Consider the following 12,612-nt stretch of genomic DNA (forward strand, 5'->3'; position numbering starts at 1 on the left):
ATATACAGTATGCACACCCAAACCCATTATATACTAAATGTACATTACAATTTGGTAGATTTGTGAAAAAGTCACAAAGAAGTTGATCAAATCAGTATTTAAATGCAGTGCAATTGTTCTATTGTACTTCATTATACCAATTTTTTCTTTTTAAATTTCACATATTAAACCAAATGAAGCCTATTTCAGGATTGTTAGTCAGGCAAAATGAAATCTAGAGTCCCTTGATAATGTGATGTAAGTCCATTTCTCCAATTGGAGTATTGTTAACACCTCTTTATACCAATTTTCCACTGAGGGAGAATCTTTAAAAATAGAAAAATGTAAGGATCCTACTATCATACAACATATAGCAATATTCCAAATAACTTTTTTTTTTGCATTGTCCACTGTAGCTGTTTTTATAAAACAAAGGAGTTTAACTCTATATCATATCAAGACAAGGTGACAACTTTATCTTTCAGTTCTTTCCAAAGTGACTGTGTCTTTGTACAATTACAGAATATGTGTGTCAAATTCAGATTTACAGTTAATACAGTGAGGAGAGTTTAAGCTTCTGAATAATCAGGTGTATCGGAACCTGTGTAGCATTGGCTGTATCAGTCACATCAACTAGTGCAACCCAACATCCCAAATCCCAAATTTGCCTCAGGGTTCAGCAATAAAACATCCTCTATCATTAGACCCTTACAATCATTTCTTGTATGAAACTCAACTCTTCTGAGTAAAACAAATCTTAAAATGGCTCAATTATTTTCAAATTATTTTCAAATATGACAATATCATGATACAATTGAAAATCAAGAAACGTATACTCATGTAAATATGAACTTACACATATAAATGTACATGTATCAAACATCTTAACCTTCAATGAGAAACCATTATTGGCAAAAGGCTTTCATCCTCATTTTTTATTTGACTTAGGATATCATAGCATAGCATATTGAGATTTAAATCTCTTTTCCAAGATCCCAGGCCAAAACAGCAACACAATTAGGTTACATTAACCAACACAGAGCCAACATTTACTGAAGGAATAAGAGTGAGGAAAGAGGGAGATATGAAGGGAGGTCAACTGCATGAAAGTAAAAAAAAAAAAAGGTGGAAAAATGTAAAAGGAAATTAAAAAACACAGGTAATTGAGCTTGATCGGTGTAGAAATCCAAACTACATGGACTCACACAGAGTCCCTTCTCCCACTCAGAGAGTATGACGTATAAACAACCGCTGATGCTGGCGTCGGTCCTGACATTAGCATGGATAAATACTCAGACCAACCGCTGAGCAAATAGGGCTGAGCAGCCATCCATACTGCACTTTATAGCTCTGAGTCATTATGTAATCATCGCTGAGTGCTCCTCAAACCCCAGACAGCATTAAACCCTTGCATAATATACAGTAACATACAGTAGATAGACACGCACATGCACATATGTGATAACTTTAATCTCCCCACGATTTAATCTCTGCATTCAGTACGGGGTATGTACAGCTGGATGCTCTGGTGAGCTACTTCAAAGACCCAACTGCCTGAAGCTTTGGCACTTTGAGCCTTTGCATAATATACACGCGCTTATTTAAGATGAAAATCCACCCTAACAGAACTCTACACATCACTATTGTCAGATTAATTATCATTATTTTGATGTATCCATTGAGTTGACAGATTACATTGTCTTCTACAGTTAAAGAAAAAATGTTCAGCATCCTCCGGCTCCTGCATGCGCTGCTGAAATGACACAATTTATTGCACAATTTTAAAATTTATGTTTGCAATCTGGAAAATTAGGCGTTTTATCCTCTCAAATCACAAAACATTAGTGGATTCAAATGTGTCACCTGTCTAGACAGATGTTCTGTGCAGCTGGTGAACAAGAACAAGCGTCTCCCGAAGCGAGAAGAGGCAAAGACTTAAATCTCCAAAAACCATGTAGAGACAAACCCAGAAGCTGCAAACTCAACTGAATTGGAGGCAAATGTTGTGATTTTGTCAGGATGTATTTCTTTCTTTTTTAAAAATATTTTTTGGGAGGTATTTATTATAGAGACACAGGAGAGATGGCAGGAATTGACAGGCAGAGGTGACATTAAATAAAGGTCTGCAGTCAGATTAGAGCCACAGATGTTGTGGTTATATGACATTTGTCTTAACCAGTGGGCAGACTTCAGATGTATTTCCTGCTTCAGAAGATATTGCACTGTCACAGTAAAAGAAAAAAGAAATGTAAAAGAGCAAAACATTTTGTTGTTGCTGTCAAATGAAAGCACAACCTCCCAAAACATGCTTTTCAGGATTTAGGAATTTTATTTTCCAGGAGTTTAGGACATGCAGTACCCCAGCTGGCAGATGCTTTTATCCAGAGTGCCAAAGTGCTGTCTTGTTTGCCTCAGTCAGAGCTGAACTCTTAAGTTCTTGGTTTTCTGGGTTTGGGACGCAAGTGTTTACTTGGACTAAGATTGAATGAACCATCCAAGATGACAGGAATAGTACACCCTAAGACAGCTTTTTCTTTTAAATCTCCCACTAAGACAGAGCTTCCCTGAGTTTTTTTTACTCTTAAATCTTCTCTTTACACTCTGCATTTAAGGTTTTGCTGTTTTAAAACCGGTTTGAGGTTTGTAAATCCCCTTTTCCTACGCTAAAATGCCTTACATGAACCAAACTAAGTCGATAATGACACCTACTCCCCCTGTGGCTTGACTTTGCTCCCATTTCAGCTGTATCTGGGTGTGGTGCTGGCAGCAGTGGTGATCATCACTGGTTGTTTCTCCTACTTCCAAGAGGCTAAGAGCTCAAAAATCATGGACTCCTTCAAGAAAATGGTGCCACAGGTAAGTTGATGCATTTGGTGTTTGGTGTAGTCTCAGAGCTTTCTGAATCAATAAGCCGTCCCTCAAGTAGGGCTTACACACTCACTTGAGTGGAAACCTAATAAGCTTGCACAAAGGAAGAATAAATGTTTGAGCCAACTTCGGATTGTGAGTGTGTTTGCATAAAAACTCCCCCTGTGTTATCCACCTCTAGCACTTCGATTGCCTAATTCTTTAATCTATTTAGGCTCTTTTCACTCCCTCCTTGTGCCTCCTTTCCCCTACCTGTCTTTTCTCTCTTTTCTTCCTTTTTCTCTATCTCTGCCTTTCCCATACCTCTTCCCCCTCTGGCTCCTTTTAATCGCACTTCTCTCTTTTCCTCTGACTAAATCCTCTCTCTGTTCCCAAACCTTCTCTCTCTCTCTCTCTGTCTCTCTCTCTCTCTCTCTCTCTCTCTCTCTCTCTCTCTCCCTCTCCCTTACAATCCATCTCCTTTCTTGTCTCTCCCTTCCTTTTTCTCCATGCCAGCAAGCGGTGGTGATACGTGATGGGGAGAAGATGCAGATAGATGCTGAGCTTGTGGTGCAGGGAGATCTGGTAGAGATCAAAGGGGGAGACCGCACCCCAGCTGACCTTCGAGTGATCTCCTCCAGCGGATGCAAGGTAGGGGAGAGGTGCTGGGCTGAGCTCTGGGGGGGCATGGAGGTCTCAGTGGAATAACAACAGCTCAGCTGACTTTGGTGTAGTTTTTTAAATTTTACTTTTACTTTTCCAGTTATTCTTTTTTTCTTCTTTTTAATGATTCAATTTTTATCAAGTTTTCACATTTGAAACTATGTGACAGTAATACAAGAAGACTAAGAGTACAGCCCCTCTAGCACCTATAGAAGGCAGGTCTGCTAATGAGTTGCAGGTAAAGTTTACTGAGGTTATCATCTTAGTTTAGAGTATTTGGTCATAAATCAAAGAACTGGACAAACTTTTCCTGCTTTTGAGTCAGTCTGCTATGAATATGGTCTATTCATTGAGTAGATTTTGTGCTATTTTACAGGATATTTGAACATTTTGACCTGCTAGTGGTGCTAAATGAACAGTTAAGAGGATCACAAAAGTCATTAGGCTTCATCATCTAGGGGCCATGAATATTTCTGGCAAATTTAATGAGAATCCATTTGAAATTCATCAAGATATTTTAGTCTTGACCAAAGTGGTGAACAGGCAGACTGACAGACTAACCATCATTACCATTCCTGGAGTCCTGCTGCTAAACAAGATAACATTAAATAAGTATTTGTCACAGAGTAATCAGATATTTATATACACTAATTTCCTTTAATTCTATATTCAAACAGGTTCCTTTCTCTTCAATGTATCCCAAGGAACCAGTGTTGAAACTGGAATATCCCATCATTGTCTTTCACAGTTGTGTTTACACCGTCCCAAAAGATTTTAGTTGTTGTCCATGTTTTCAGTGTTCTGGTAAGGCAAAAATCACCATTTGAACTCAGCCACCAATCACTGATGAGTTTATCCCACTTAGTTTGAAGTAGTGTGATAAGACAGTGGTGATCGGTTAAACACTGCATACATACATTTCTTCCCCTGTAACTTGCTGGTTGTGAAGCTGGAGCATGAAAATCACAAGCACCAGAACACAGTTTTGACATGACAAGTGTGTCGCTACACTTGCTGCTGATAGGCGGTCCTTCTTTCATTTCCACCTTGTCAGTTTCAACTCTTGCGTCTCTCCTGTTTTCTGTCCCTGCATGTGTCACTAGATAACATTGTTCTCTCTTCCTGTCTCTCTCTCTCTCTCTCTCTCTCTCTCTCCGTGAAGGTGGACAACTCCTCTCTGACGGGAGAATCAGAGCCTCAGACTCGCTCCCCGGAGTTCACCCACGAAAATCCTCTGGAGACCCGCAACATCTGTTTCTTTTCCACCAACTGCGTAGAGGGTCAGTAGGCCACATCTGGTCAAGATTGTCTCCTATCACCTCTACATGTCGTTTTTTTTAAAAAAGTCATCTGGAGATCAACATTGTGTGTTTCAGAGCAGATGTTATCAGAGCTCATCCCTCCATCCTACAGATCCTAGTTATTGAGTTTTGAATGCATAAAGAATATTAATAAGTGCGTCCATTTAAGATTAAACCAATGGGGATTTCATTTGGTATTTCAGTTGCTGTCAATCATACTGAAGCACTCGGCATTTCAATAAGACTTTTTATATTAGAATCTGAAACTTCACCATAATTTACATCTAAATTCAAATGTAATGTAGGTTACATATATATTTAAAGTGAGCAGTCCTGGAAAAATGATTTTAAGTCTAATAATATATTTTAAAATGAAGAATTTGGTCCGTAAATCCAATATTTTCTCAACAGGTGATTTAGTTGAGCTCAGTAATATTGAAACAGCAGCTGAGGAAAAATAATCTAGTCCAAAAGTCCATTTATGAGTTGCTGTGGAGATTATGATAATATTGCATGATCTTTATTAGCAGATGGAGATACCCAAAATGTCATGGAAGATTTAAATTTCCTTTTATCTGAGCATTTAAATAATCTTTCTTTTGTGTTTGCCTTTAAAACTTTAAATGCATCCTGTTAACACAATACCAAAATATAATATTTAGAATCCCTTTAGAAATGAATGTGCCTTCTTTTCAAGAGGTAAATAAGTAATGGGTAGTAAATAAGTTATGAAATTTATCAGTGGGGGGGGGGGGGGGCATGTTTAGTCTTCTATCTTATGTTTTGTTGCTCCCTTTCCATAGGTTGCATTAAAAGGTTGGGTCATCCAAAACAAAGGGTGGCTATATACACCTAGAGGTAGTAGGTAGTATTAAGTCTTATATGCCCAAGTTTTGAGATGAGATTCATACCAGTATTGTTTCTTGTGTGGAAAAATTACAAGATTAAATATCCTCATTCAGAAAAAGTCTTTAAAAAGTCACTCTTGATAATCCACAGAGCTTTTGGTGTCAATGGAACTACTTTCTACTGACAAAATGTTTCCTGTAAAAGCTGCTGACAGAGATATGATGATTACATTGTTTATATTTTAAGTGATTCAGATACTTTACTCACTCACTCAGTCTGGCAAACTGCTCCGTCCACCCAACCATCAATCTGACCAACACGTATAATTCACCTTCATCCATCACCACTTATCACCAGCCATCACCTCCCCATCAACCCTCCTTCCTGTTTATAAAATACAGCACTCAACTCCTACAGTGTCTTCCACATTGTTAAAAGCCATTTGTCTTTTTACACATCACTCTCCGTCTCACACAGGAGCATTTCACCGAAGCAGTTAGGGCACCGGGGGTCACTCAGCTGAGAGCCTTACTTTTCACCGTGTGATTTGTGGTCTCATTACATCAAATTTGAAAACTGTCCTTCAAAAAAACAAAATAGCTATCATGTGAAATCTGCTCAACCACCTGCTCTGACAAACTGATTGTTATTAAAATATAGATAGAATGATGTGTTTTGAAGGCCTTTATTAAGAATTGATATATATTTAATACAATATATTACACAGATGTCTTTATCTAGAGACACCAAGATAAGTATATGTGCCAACTCTCCCTCCAGGTACTGCCCGTGGCATTGTTATAGCCACTGGAGACCGCACAGTGATGGGTCGTATCGCCACACTGGCCTCTGAGCTTGAGGTCCGTCGGACTCCCATCAACATTGAGATTGAACATTTCATCCACATCATCACTGGTGTGGCTGTCTTCCTCGGTGTTTCCTTCTTCATCCTGTCACTCATCCTTGGCTACACGTGGCTGGAGGCCGTCATCTTCCTCATTGGCATCATCGTGGCAAACGTGCCAGAAGGGCTGCTGGCTACTGTCACTGTGAGTAATTGTGGTTGAGTGTTTTCTTTTCTTTTCTTTTTTTTTAACTGATTTAAAAAAAAACAAAAAAAAAACACGTGCCCACACATTCAAAACTTTATGTATTTTTCTTCAAGAAGTCAATATTTACCACAGTGAAATTATTATCAACACAAATGAGGCTCATTTGTAGCAAGGACACGGGGCACACCCTCAAGACAAGATAAAATTAAATGATTGTAAATATGCTGCAAATATTCATTTTATGGATAATTTTTTATATTTAATTTTTTGGTGGGTTGTTACTCTGATGGTGTTTTTTTTTAAATTTTAATTAAAGCAAAATTATTCAGCCATAATAATTAATTATGTGAAGATGAGGTTAATTAATGGTAACAGAGGTGTGAGGTTTACTTACTTATTTACTACTTATATATCCACCACACAAGCATTATCATTCATTTTTGGCATGTTTCTGTCTACCTAAACAATGGAAGTCCAATATTCTCTCTCCTTTTACCTCTGTTTTGGTCACCACCAACTTGAACAGAACAGCTATCAGGCTAAAATAGTCAGCAGACGTTAACTGCAGAGTTGGATGATCATCCACAATGTGTTTGTTAGTAAAAGCAACACCTGTAACATTAGGATTAGTCATCTTCGTCATCATTGTAATATACAAATATTGATTGGTGTTACTTAAAGTGTGCCAGTTCCTGGGCTCAGTTTTTTTTTTTTGCTTTCTGGCTCACTAACATGGTTTTACTAGCACAGCTAAATGGAAAGTCGCCATCATTTATGTTAATAGTTAAACCTCTGCTTTTCTACAAACTAATAAAACCCATTGTGAATGTTAGCTGTATCTCTAACGATGCTACACAACACAGCAAAGCAAATGATTTATTGCTGAACGCTGAAGTTGCTCAAATGTCGAAGTGCATCTAACTTTTTCCGCAACAATAAACAAAGTGTGAACTGAGGTGGATGCCAGCTGGCATTTGAAATGCCATCAGTCGACATTTCACTGGTTTCAAAAAAATAAATTAACTTCCAGTGACTCGTTTCTTTAGTTGCTTTTGGTTTTGTTGTGTGTGTGTGTGTGTGTGTGTGGAAATGTTTGTGTGTGCGTTTGTGCTGCGTTGGTTGCTATGTGAGTAATGTGGTCAGCTTGAATTAATGTGTGGTGATGTGTCTCTTACAACATATGTGTGTATTCATCGTATTTTTATGTCCTTGTGCACCTGCTGTTAACCAGCCAACCAAGTACACACACACATATACACACACACCTATAAGCTGTAAGGCACCTGGACCACGCATGGTTTCACATCCACAAACACTTGAATGCACCGGTGCGTACACATGCTCTCTCCCCTCCCTGACAAACAATCATCCATCCTCGCCTTTCCTTGTCTTCCCTCCCTCAACCTCTTCTCTCCCCTCCCTCACCACCCCCAACTCCTTCCCCCCAACTCCCCCCTCCTCAACTCTCCCGCCGTTCTCCCAGGTGTGTCTGACTCTCACTGCCAAGCGTATGGCCAAGAAGAACTGCCTGGTGAAGAACCTGGAGGCCGTAGAGACACTCGGCTCCACCTCCACCATCTGCTCCGACAAGACGGGCACACTGACCCAGAACCGCATGACCGTGGCCCACATGTGGTTCGACAACCAGATCCATGAGGCGGACACCACTGAGGACCAGACTGGTAAGAAAGAGAGAGGGAAAGATAAAAAGAAAGACAGAAGTGAAAGAGAAAGAGTGGGTAAGAAGGAAGGGTGTAGCTTGGTGGAAAGATAAAGGGGAGATGGAGTATGTGTGGGAATGCAGAGGGGAAGTATGCCCACCTGCCAAAATTCATCTGTCCAATGTTCACACTGCCAGCCGACATTGCAGTATGCGCTGTCGCTCGGATTAATTGAGCAGCAGTATGCAGTGGGCGGCACAACCCCCAGTACAAACATTTCTTTTCCCAGAGTTACGCGGCAAGACTGCAGCTGCAGAACCGATTGGATTCCTGTCTCCTACCAAACAGCAACACATTGAGCCAAATTTCAAAGAAGCTTGAAGCAGGTTTAGGAGACAAAAAAACAACTAAAAACAAAACCAATACCAATAAGTATTAAATTAGATAAGCAGTATAAGCAATCATACAATGACTATATAAGATGGTGATGGCTATTATGACCCACAACAAAAAAAGGGAGATAAATGCCAAATTTAAGAGTAACAAACTGAAATGTATAAAGTAAATAACAATAGCAACTGCAGTGGGGTATGAAAGTCAGGATCAGTGGTGTATGAGAGTGCATGAATGCAGTGGCTGACATGAAGTGCATGTTGTCAGTGTTAAAACAAAAAGAAGCAACACAAAAAGAACATCCCAGGCTTGGTGAAGGGTGAAGGGACTGACACATTGGCATCTGGGCAGGCAAGCTGAAGTAACTAGGAAACACTTGCCATGAGATCCCAGTTAACTCAAGAGCACACACTGTAAACACAATACACAGGACCAAGGCAACAGGCACAGGGACCATCACAGCAGTGAGAATAAGATGCAAGTGTAACAAGCTCCAGTCCATCAACAGGTAATATGATTTTTATTGTGATCCTCCACTTTGTCACTTTAGTGTCCTAAACACTTCTAGTATATTGTTTGTTTATTTGGCTGTTGTTGGCAATGACAGCATAAGTTCTAGTGGTTAGAGACTGCAATACCATCGACCAGCAATCAATTCAATGTGCCACAGGTAATCAAAAGTGAAAGAAAAGTGATGACACGTCAGAGGAATCTGAACAAAGACAAATTGTGCCCAGAGCTGATATCAAAGACAATAAGCAAACAGATTGATATTCTATTTCAGAGCTCTGATTTCTCCTGCAGAATCAGCAATTGGTGGTTTCTCAATCGAACTTGTCAAGAAGGCTATCACTGACTCCATCACAGAATAGGTAAAAGAAATCATAAAATATTCATTCAGAAATATGATCGGAAAACTGTCTGAACTGCAAAAGAAGTATGATAATCATTCTGGAGGACTCCTTTGATGAACAAGAGTAGTACTGTAGATGGAACTGACTGAAGACGATTGTGAACAAAATACAAATAAGGTTATTAGTTAATTAGTTATTAATCCCAACATAGAGGAGCAGCCTCTGAAAATGACACATGAACCACTGCTTTGGACCGAAGCCCAACAGTATGAAATTAATTATTGTCAAATTTGCTCAATAAAATGTCAGGAACAGGAATTTTAAAAGTGAAGAAAAGGGTCATGTACACCAAAGATTCATGTTCTGTCAAATCTAACAGCCAAAAGAGTGAAACTGCTGATGACTTGCATAAAGAGCACAAGTATAAGCTTTTGGCCAGTTGGACCCAAGATGGATGCGCCTGCCTGCTCTTTATTGCTTGTTGGCTTCGATCTTGCTGTAGTTGTTTTTTGGCCGTGTATGTTTGCATTGGACGTTAAATTGAATTTTTAGTCCTCTGTTTTCTCTATTTCTAAGCTTTGAGATGTTTGGATCTTCAGACATGAGCTTTTTAAGTATGGTATTAAATCAGTTTTACATCAGTCACATGACATAAACATGAAATAAATAACAAAAATCACTATTCATATCAGTTGCTACATCTTAACACTAGAGTACAGTTTCTTAGACAGAGACTAGTCAGACTAGTTAAGACTAGTCCTAGACTAAAGACAGGATTCTGTGAAAATATCCATTGAAAAACAAGTCTAGTATTGGACTAGACTTAATCCCTGTCCAGGAAAGTGGCTCTAGAAGTCTGCACACATGAGAATGATCTAGTCTCCCTTTTGGCCAGTATAGGCTGTAGATTTGGTCTAACTGGCTGCAGTGAAACTTTAATCCTTAATGATATATCATATGTGGATATTCTTAACCTTGATGATGGTTGCACATTATACAACAGAAATAGACTTGGCAGACCAGGCTGTTCAGTGTGTATATGTTTGAGACACTCCGTAAATGTTTGTGGTGACGACCTCATTATTGAAGATGGTCACTCAGATTCTCTATTCATTGAGTTAAATGTAATCAATGTTAAAAATCTAATTAATGGAGGGATTTATTGACCCCAAGACTCTGATTCTGACACTTTCATGACTAAACTAGATGATTTTAAAGGAGATGGTGCTAAAAACATTTTTATTAGCACTCTATATTCTTCATTTTCTTTTTCCCTGACAATAAATACATTTACTAAAGAAACAAAATCCAACAAGTCGATTATTGATAACATCATTACTAATATTCACAATGCTTGTATTGACTCAGGGGTAATACTTTCATTCATTACAGACCCTTTTCCTATTGTACATTTTATTAACTTTACTAAAAGGATAGATGGTTAACATCCTAAAACAAATGTTCTACATGTAAAAACAACTATGCATAAACTAGTGAGCCACAACATGGGACTCAGTTTATGATTGTAAAGATCCAGACACTCCATATGTTGTTCTAATTGATGAAATAACTGACTGCATTGATTCGCCCCATTACCTGAAAAGATCATTAAACATGGCGCTATAGATCAGAAATTATGGCTCACTAGGGGTACCATCAAATCCATCAATAAACAGAACAAACTTTATAAGCGCTATATCAACAACCCCAGTGATGCAAATAAACAGTCATATACAAAATACAGAAATAAGCTCACACATGTAATATGAATGAGTAAGTGGAGACTACACCAAGCTTATTAAAGCTTCTCAAGATGATCAAAAGCAATCCTGAAAGGTATTCAACAGAGTCCTCAGCCCAAGTCAAAAACCACTGAGTCTTCCTGACACCAAAATCAAACACAATGCCAGCTATGATTTTGACAATGCTGATCTTAAAACCATTTTATCTCCAGGGGTGAAAATCTCCTTAACCAGAGGGTACTACTTTCAAATATCTTCTATTATTCTTCTATTATTATTATTCATTCTTTTTGATGCCAACTGACAGAATTGAAGTCTCTAAAATTATTATGACTATGAAAAGCTCTCAAATAGTTGCTGCAGATGAAATCTAGAGCAAAATTCTTAAAGCTATTGTGAATGAAGTTGTGTTTACTCTGTCAATATCTCTCTCTTTTGTGGGGTTGTGCCCAAAATGACAAAGATTGCTAGAATTGTACAACTCTGGTGAAGAAAAAAGATGACCTATATATATATATTGACTTCTAGTGTTGAACAGAATTGCGTATTGTAGACTTAGTGATTAGTCTCATCACAGTGTGGCTTTATGGCCTTTTGGTTCAGAAGTTATGGGAGGAAGCAACATGTATATGTAAATAGTCACAATTCTCAAAGTAAATCAAATATGGCGTCCCCCAGGGATCAATTATAGGGCCACTCCTCCTCATTCTGTATATACATGATTTTGTGAAGTCAATTAGCATTTTACATAAAGTATTATTTGCTGATAAAAAATTATTCGATATCACACAAAAATCTAGATCTGCAAAATCATTTAAATAAGGAACTGGTTAAGGTGGACACATGGACAAAATGCAATGAACTATCCTCAAATATAAGAAAAGCAAACTTTATTGTTTTACGCTACATTAGAAATCTAAATCATGTTGAGCATATCAAGGTAAACAGTTGGGTTATTGAGATTTGTAAGTGTTCATATTGATGCATTTTTCAACTTTAAGGGCCATATTGATTAACTGATGGAGAAAAAAAAAGTCAAAATATATTGGTTTAGTTTTTGAGTTGAGGCTTTTTTCTTTCACCTGGAGCCTTTATAACATCAGTCTTTATTTTATACTATTTCTGTAATGATGCAATACTTCTCCTAGTTATCTTGAGAGACTAGACTTTACAGAAGAAAGTTATGCATGCCATATCACAGTCCAAGGATAATGCTCCCTCTGACCCTCTGTTTCACAGCTACAGTCTTATGAAGCTTACTGAATGTAATA

General features: G+C 38.2%; 1 protein-coding gene across 1 annotated transcript in view; it reads left to right on the top strand.

The window, feature by feature from the left end:
* The window catches only part of atp1a2a (ATPase Na+/K+ transporting subunit alpha 2a), a 37,969-nt gene that overhangs the window by 3,704 nt on the left and 21,653 nt on the right, over window positions 1-12,612 (top strand). The window contains exons 5-9 of the mRNA XM_053330773.1: window positions 2,722-2,835; window positions 3,343-3,477; window positions 4,652-4,769; window positions 6,420-6,688; window positions 8,175-8,373. Coding sequence (XP_053186748.1) covers window positions 2,722-2,835; window positions 3,343-3,477; window positions 4,652-4,769; window positions 6,420-6,688; window positions 8,175-8,373 — 835 coding nt within the window. The remainder of the gene's footprint in view (window positions 1-2,721; window positions 2,836-3,342; window positions 3,478-4,651; window positions 4,770-6,419; window positions 6,689-8,174; window positions 8,374-12,612) is intronic.

This window comes from Scomber japonicus, chromosome 12 (assembly GCF_027409825.1).
Source record: "Scomber japonicus isolate fScoJap1 chromosome 12, fScoJap1.pri, whole genome shotgun sequence".
In the NCBI taxonomy this organism is placed as follows: Eukaryota; Metazoa; Chordata; class Actinopteri; order Scombriformes; family Scombridae; genus Scomber; species Scomber japonicus.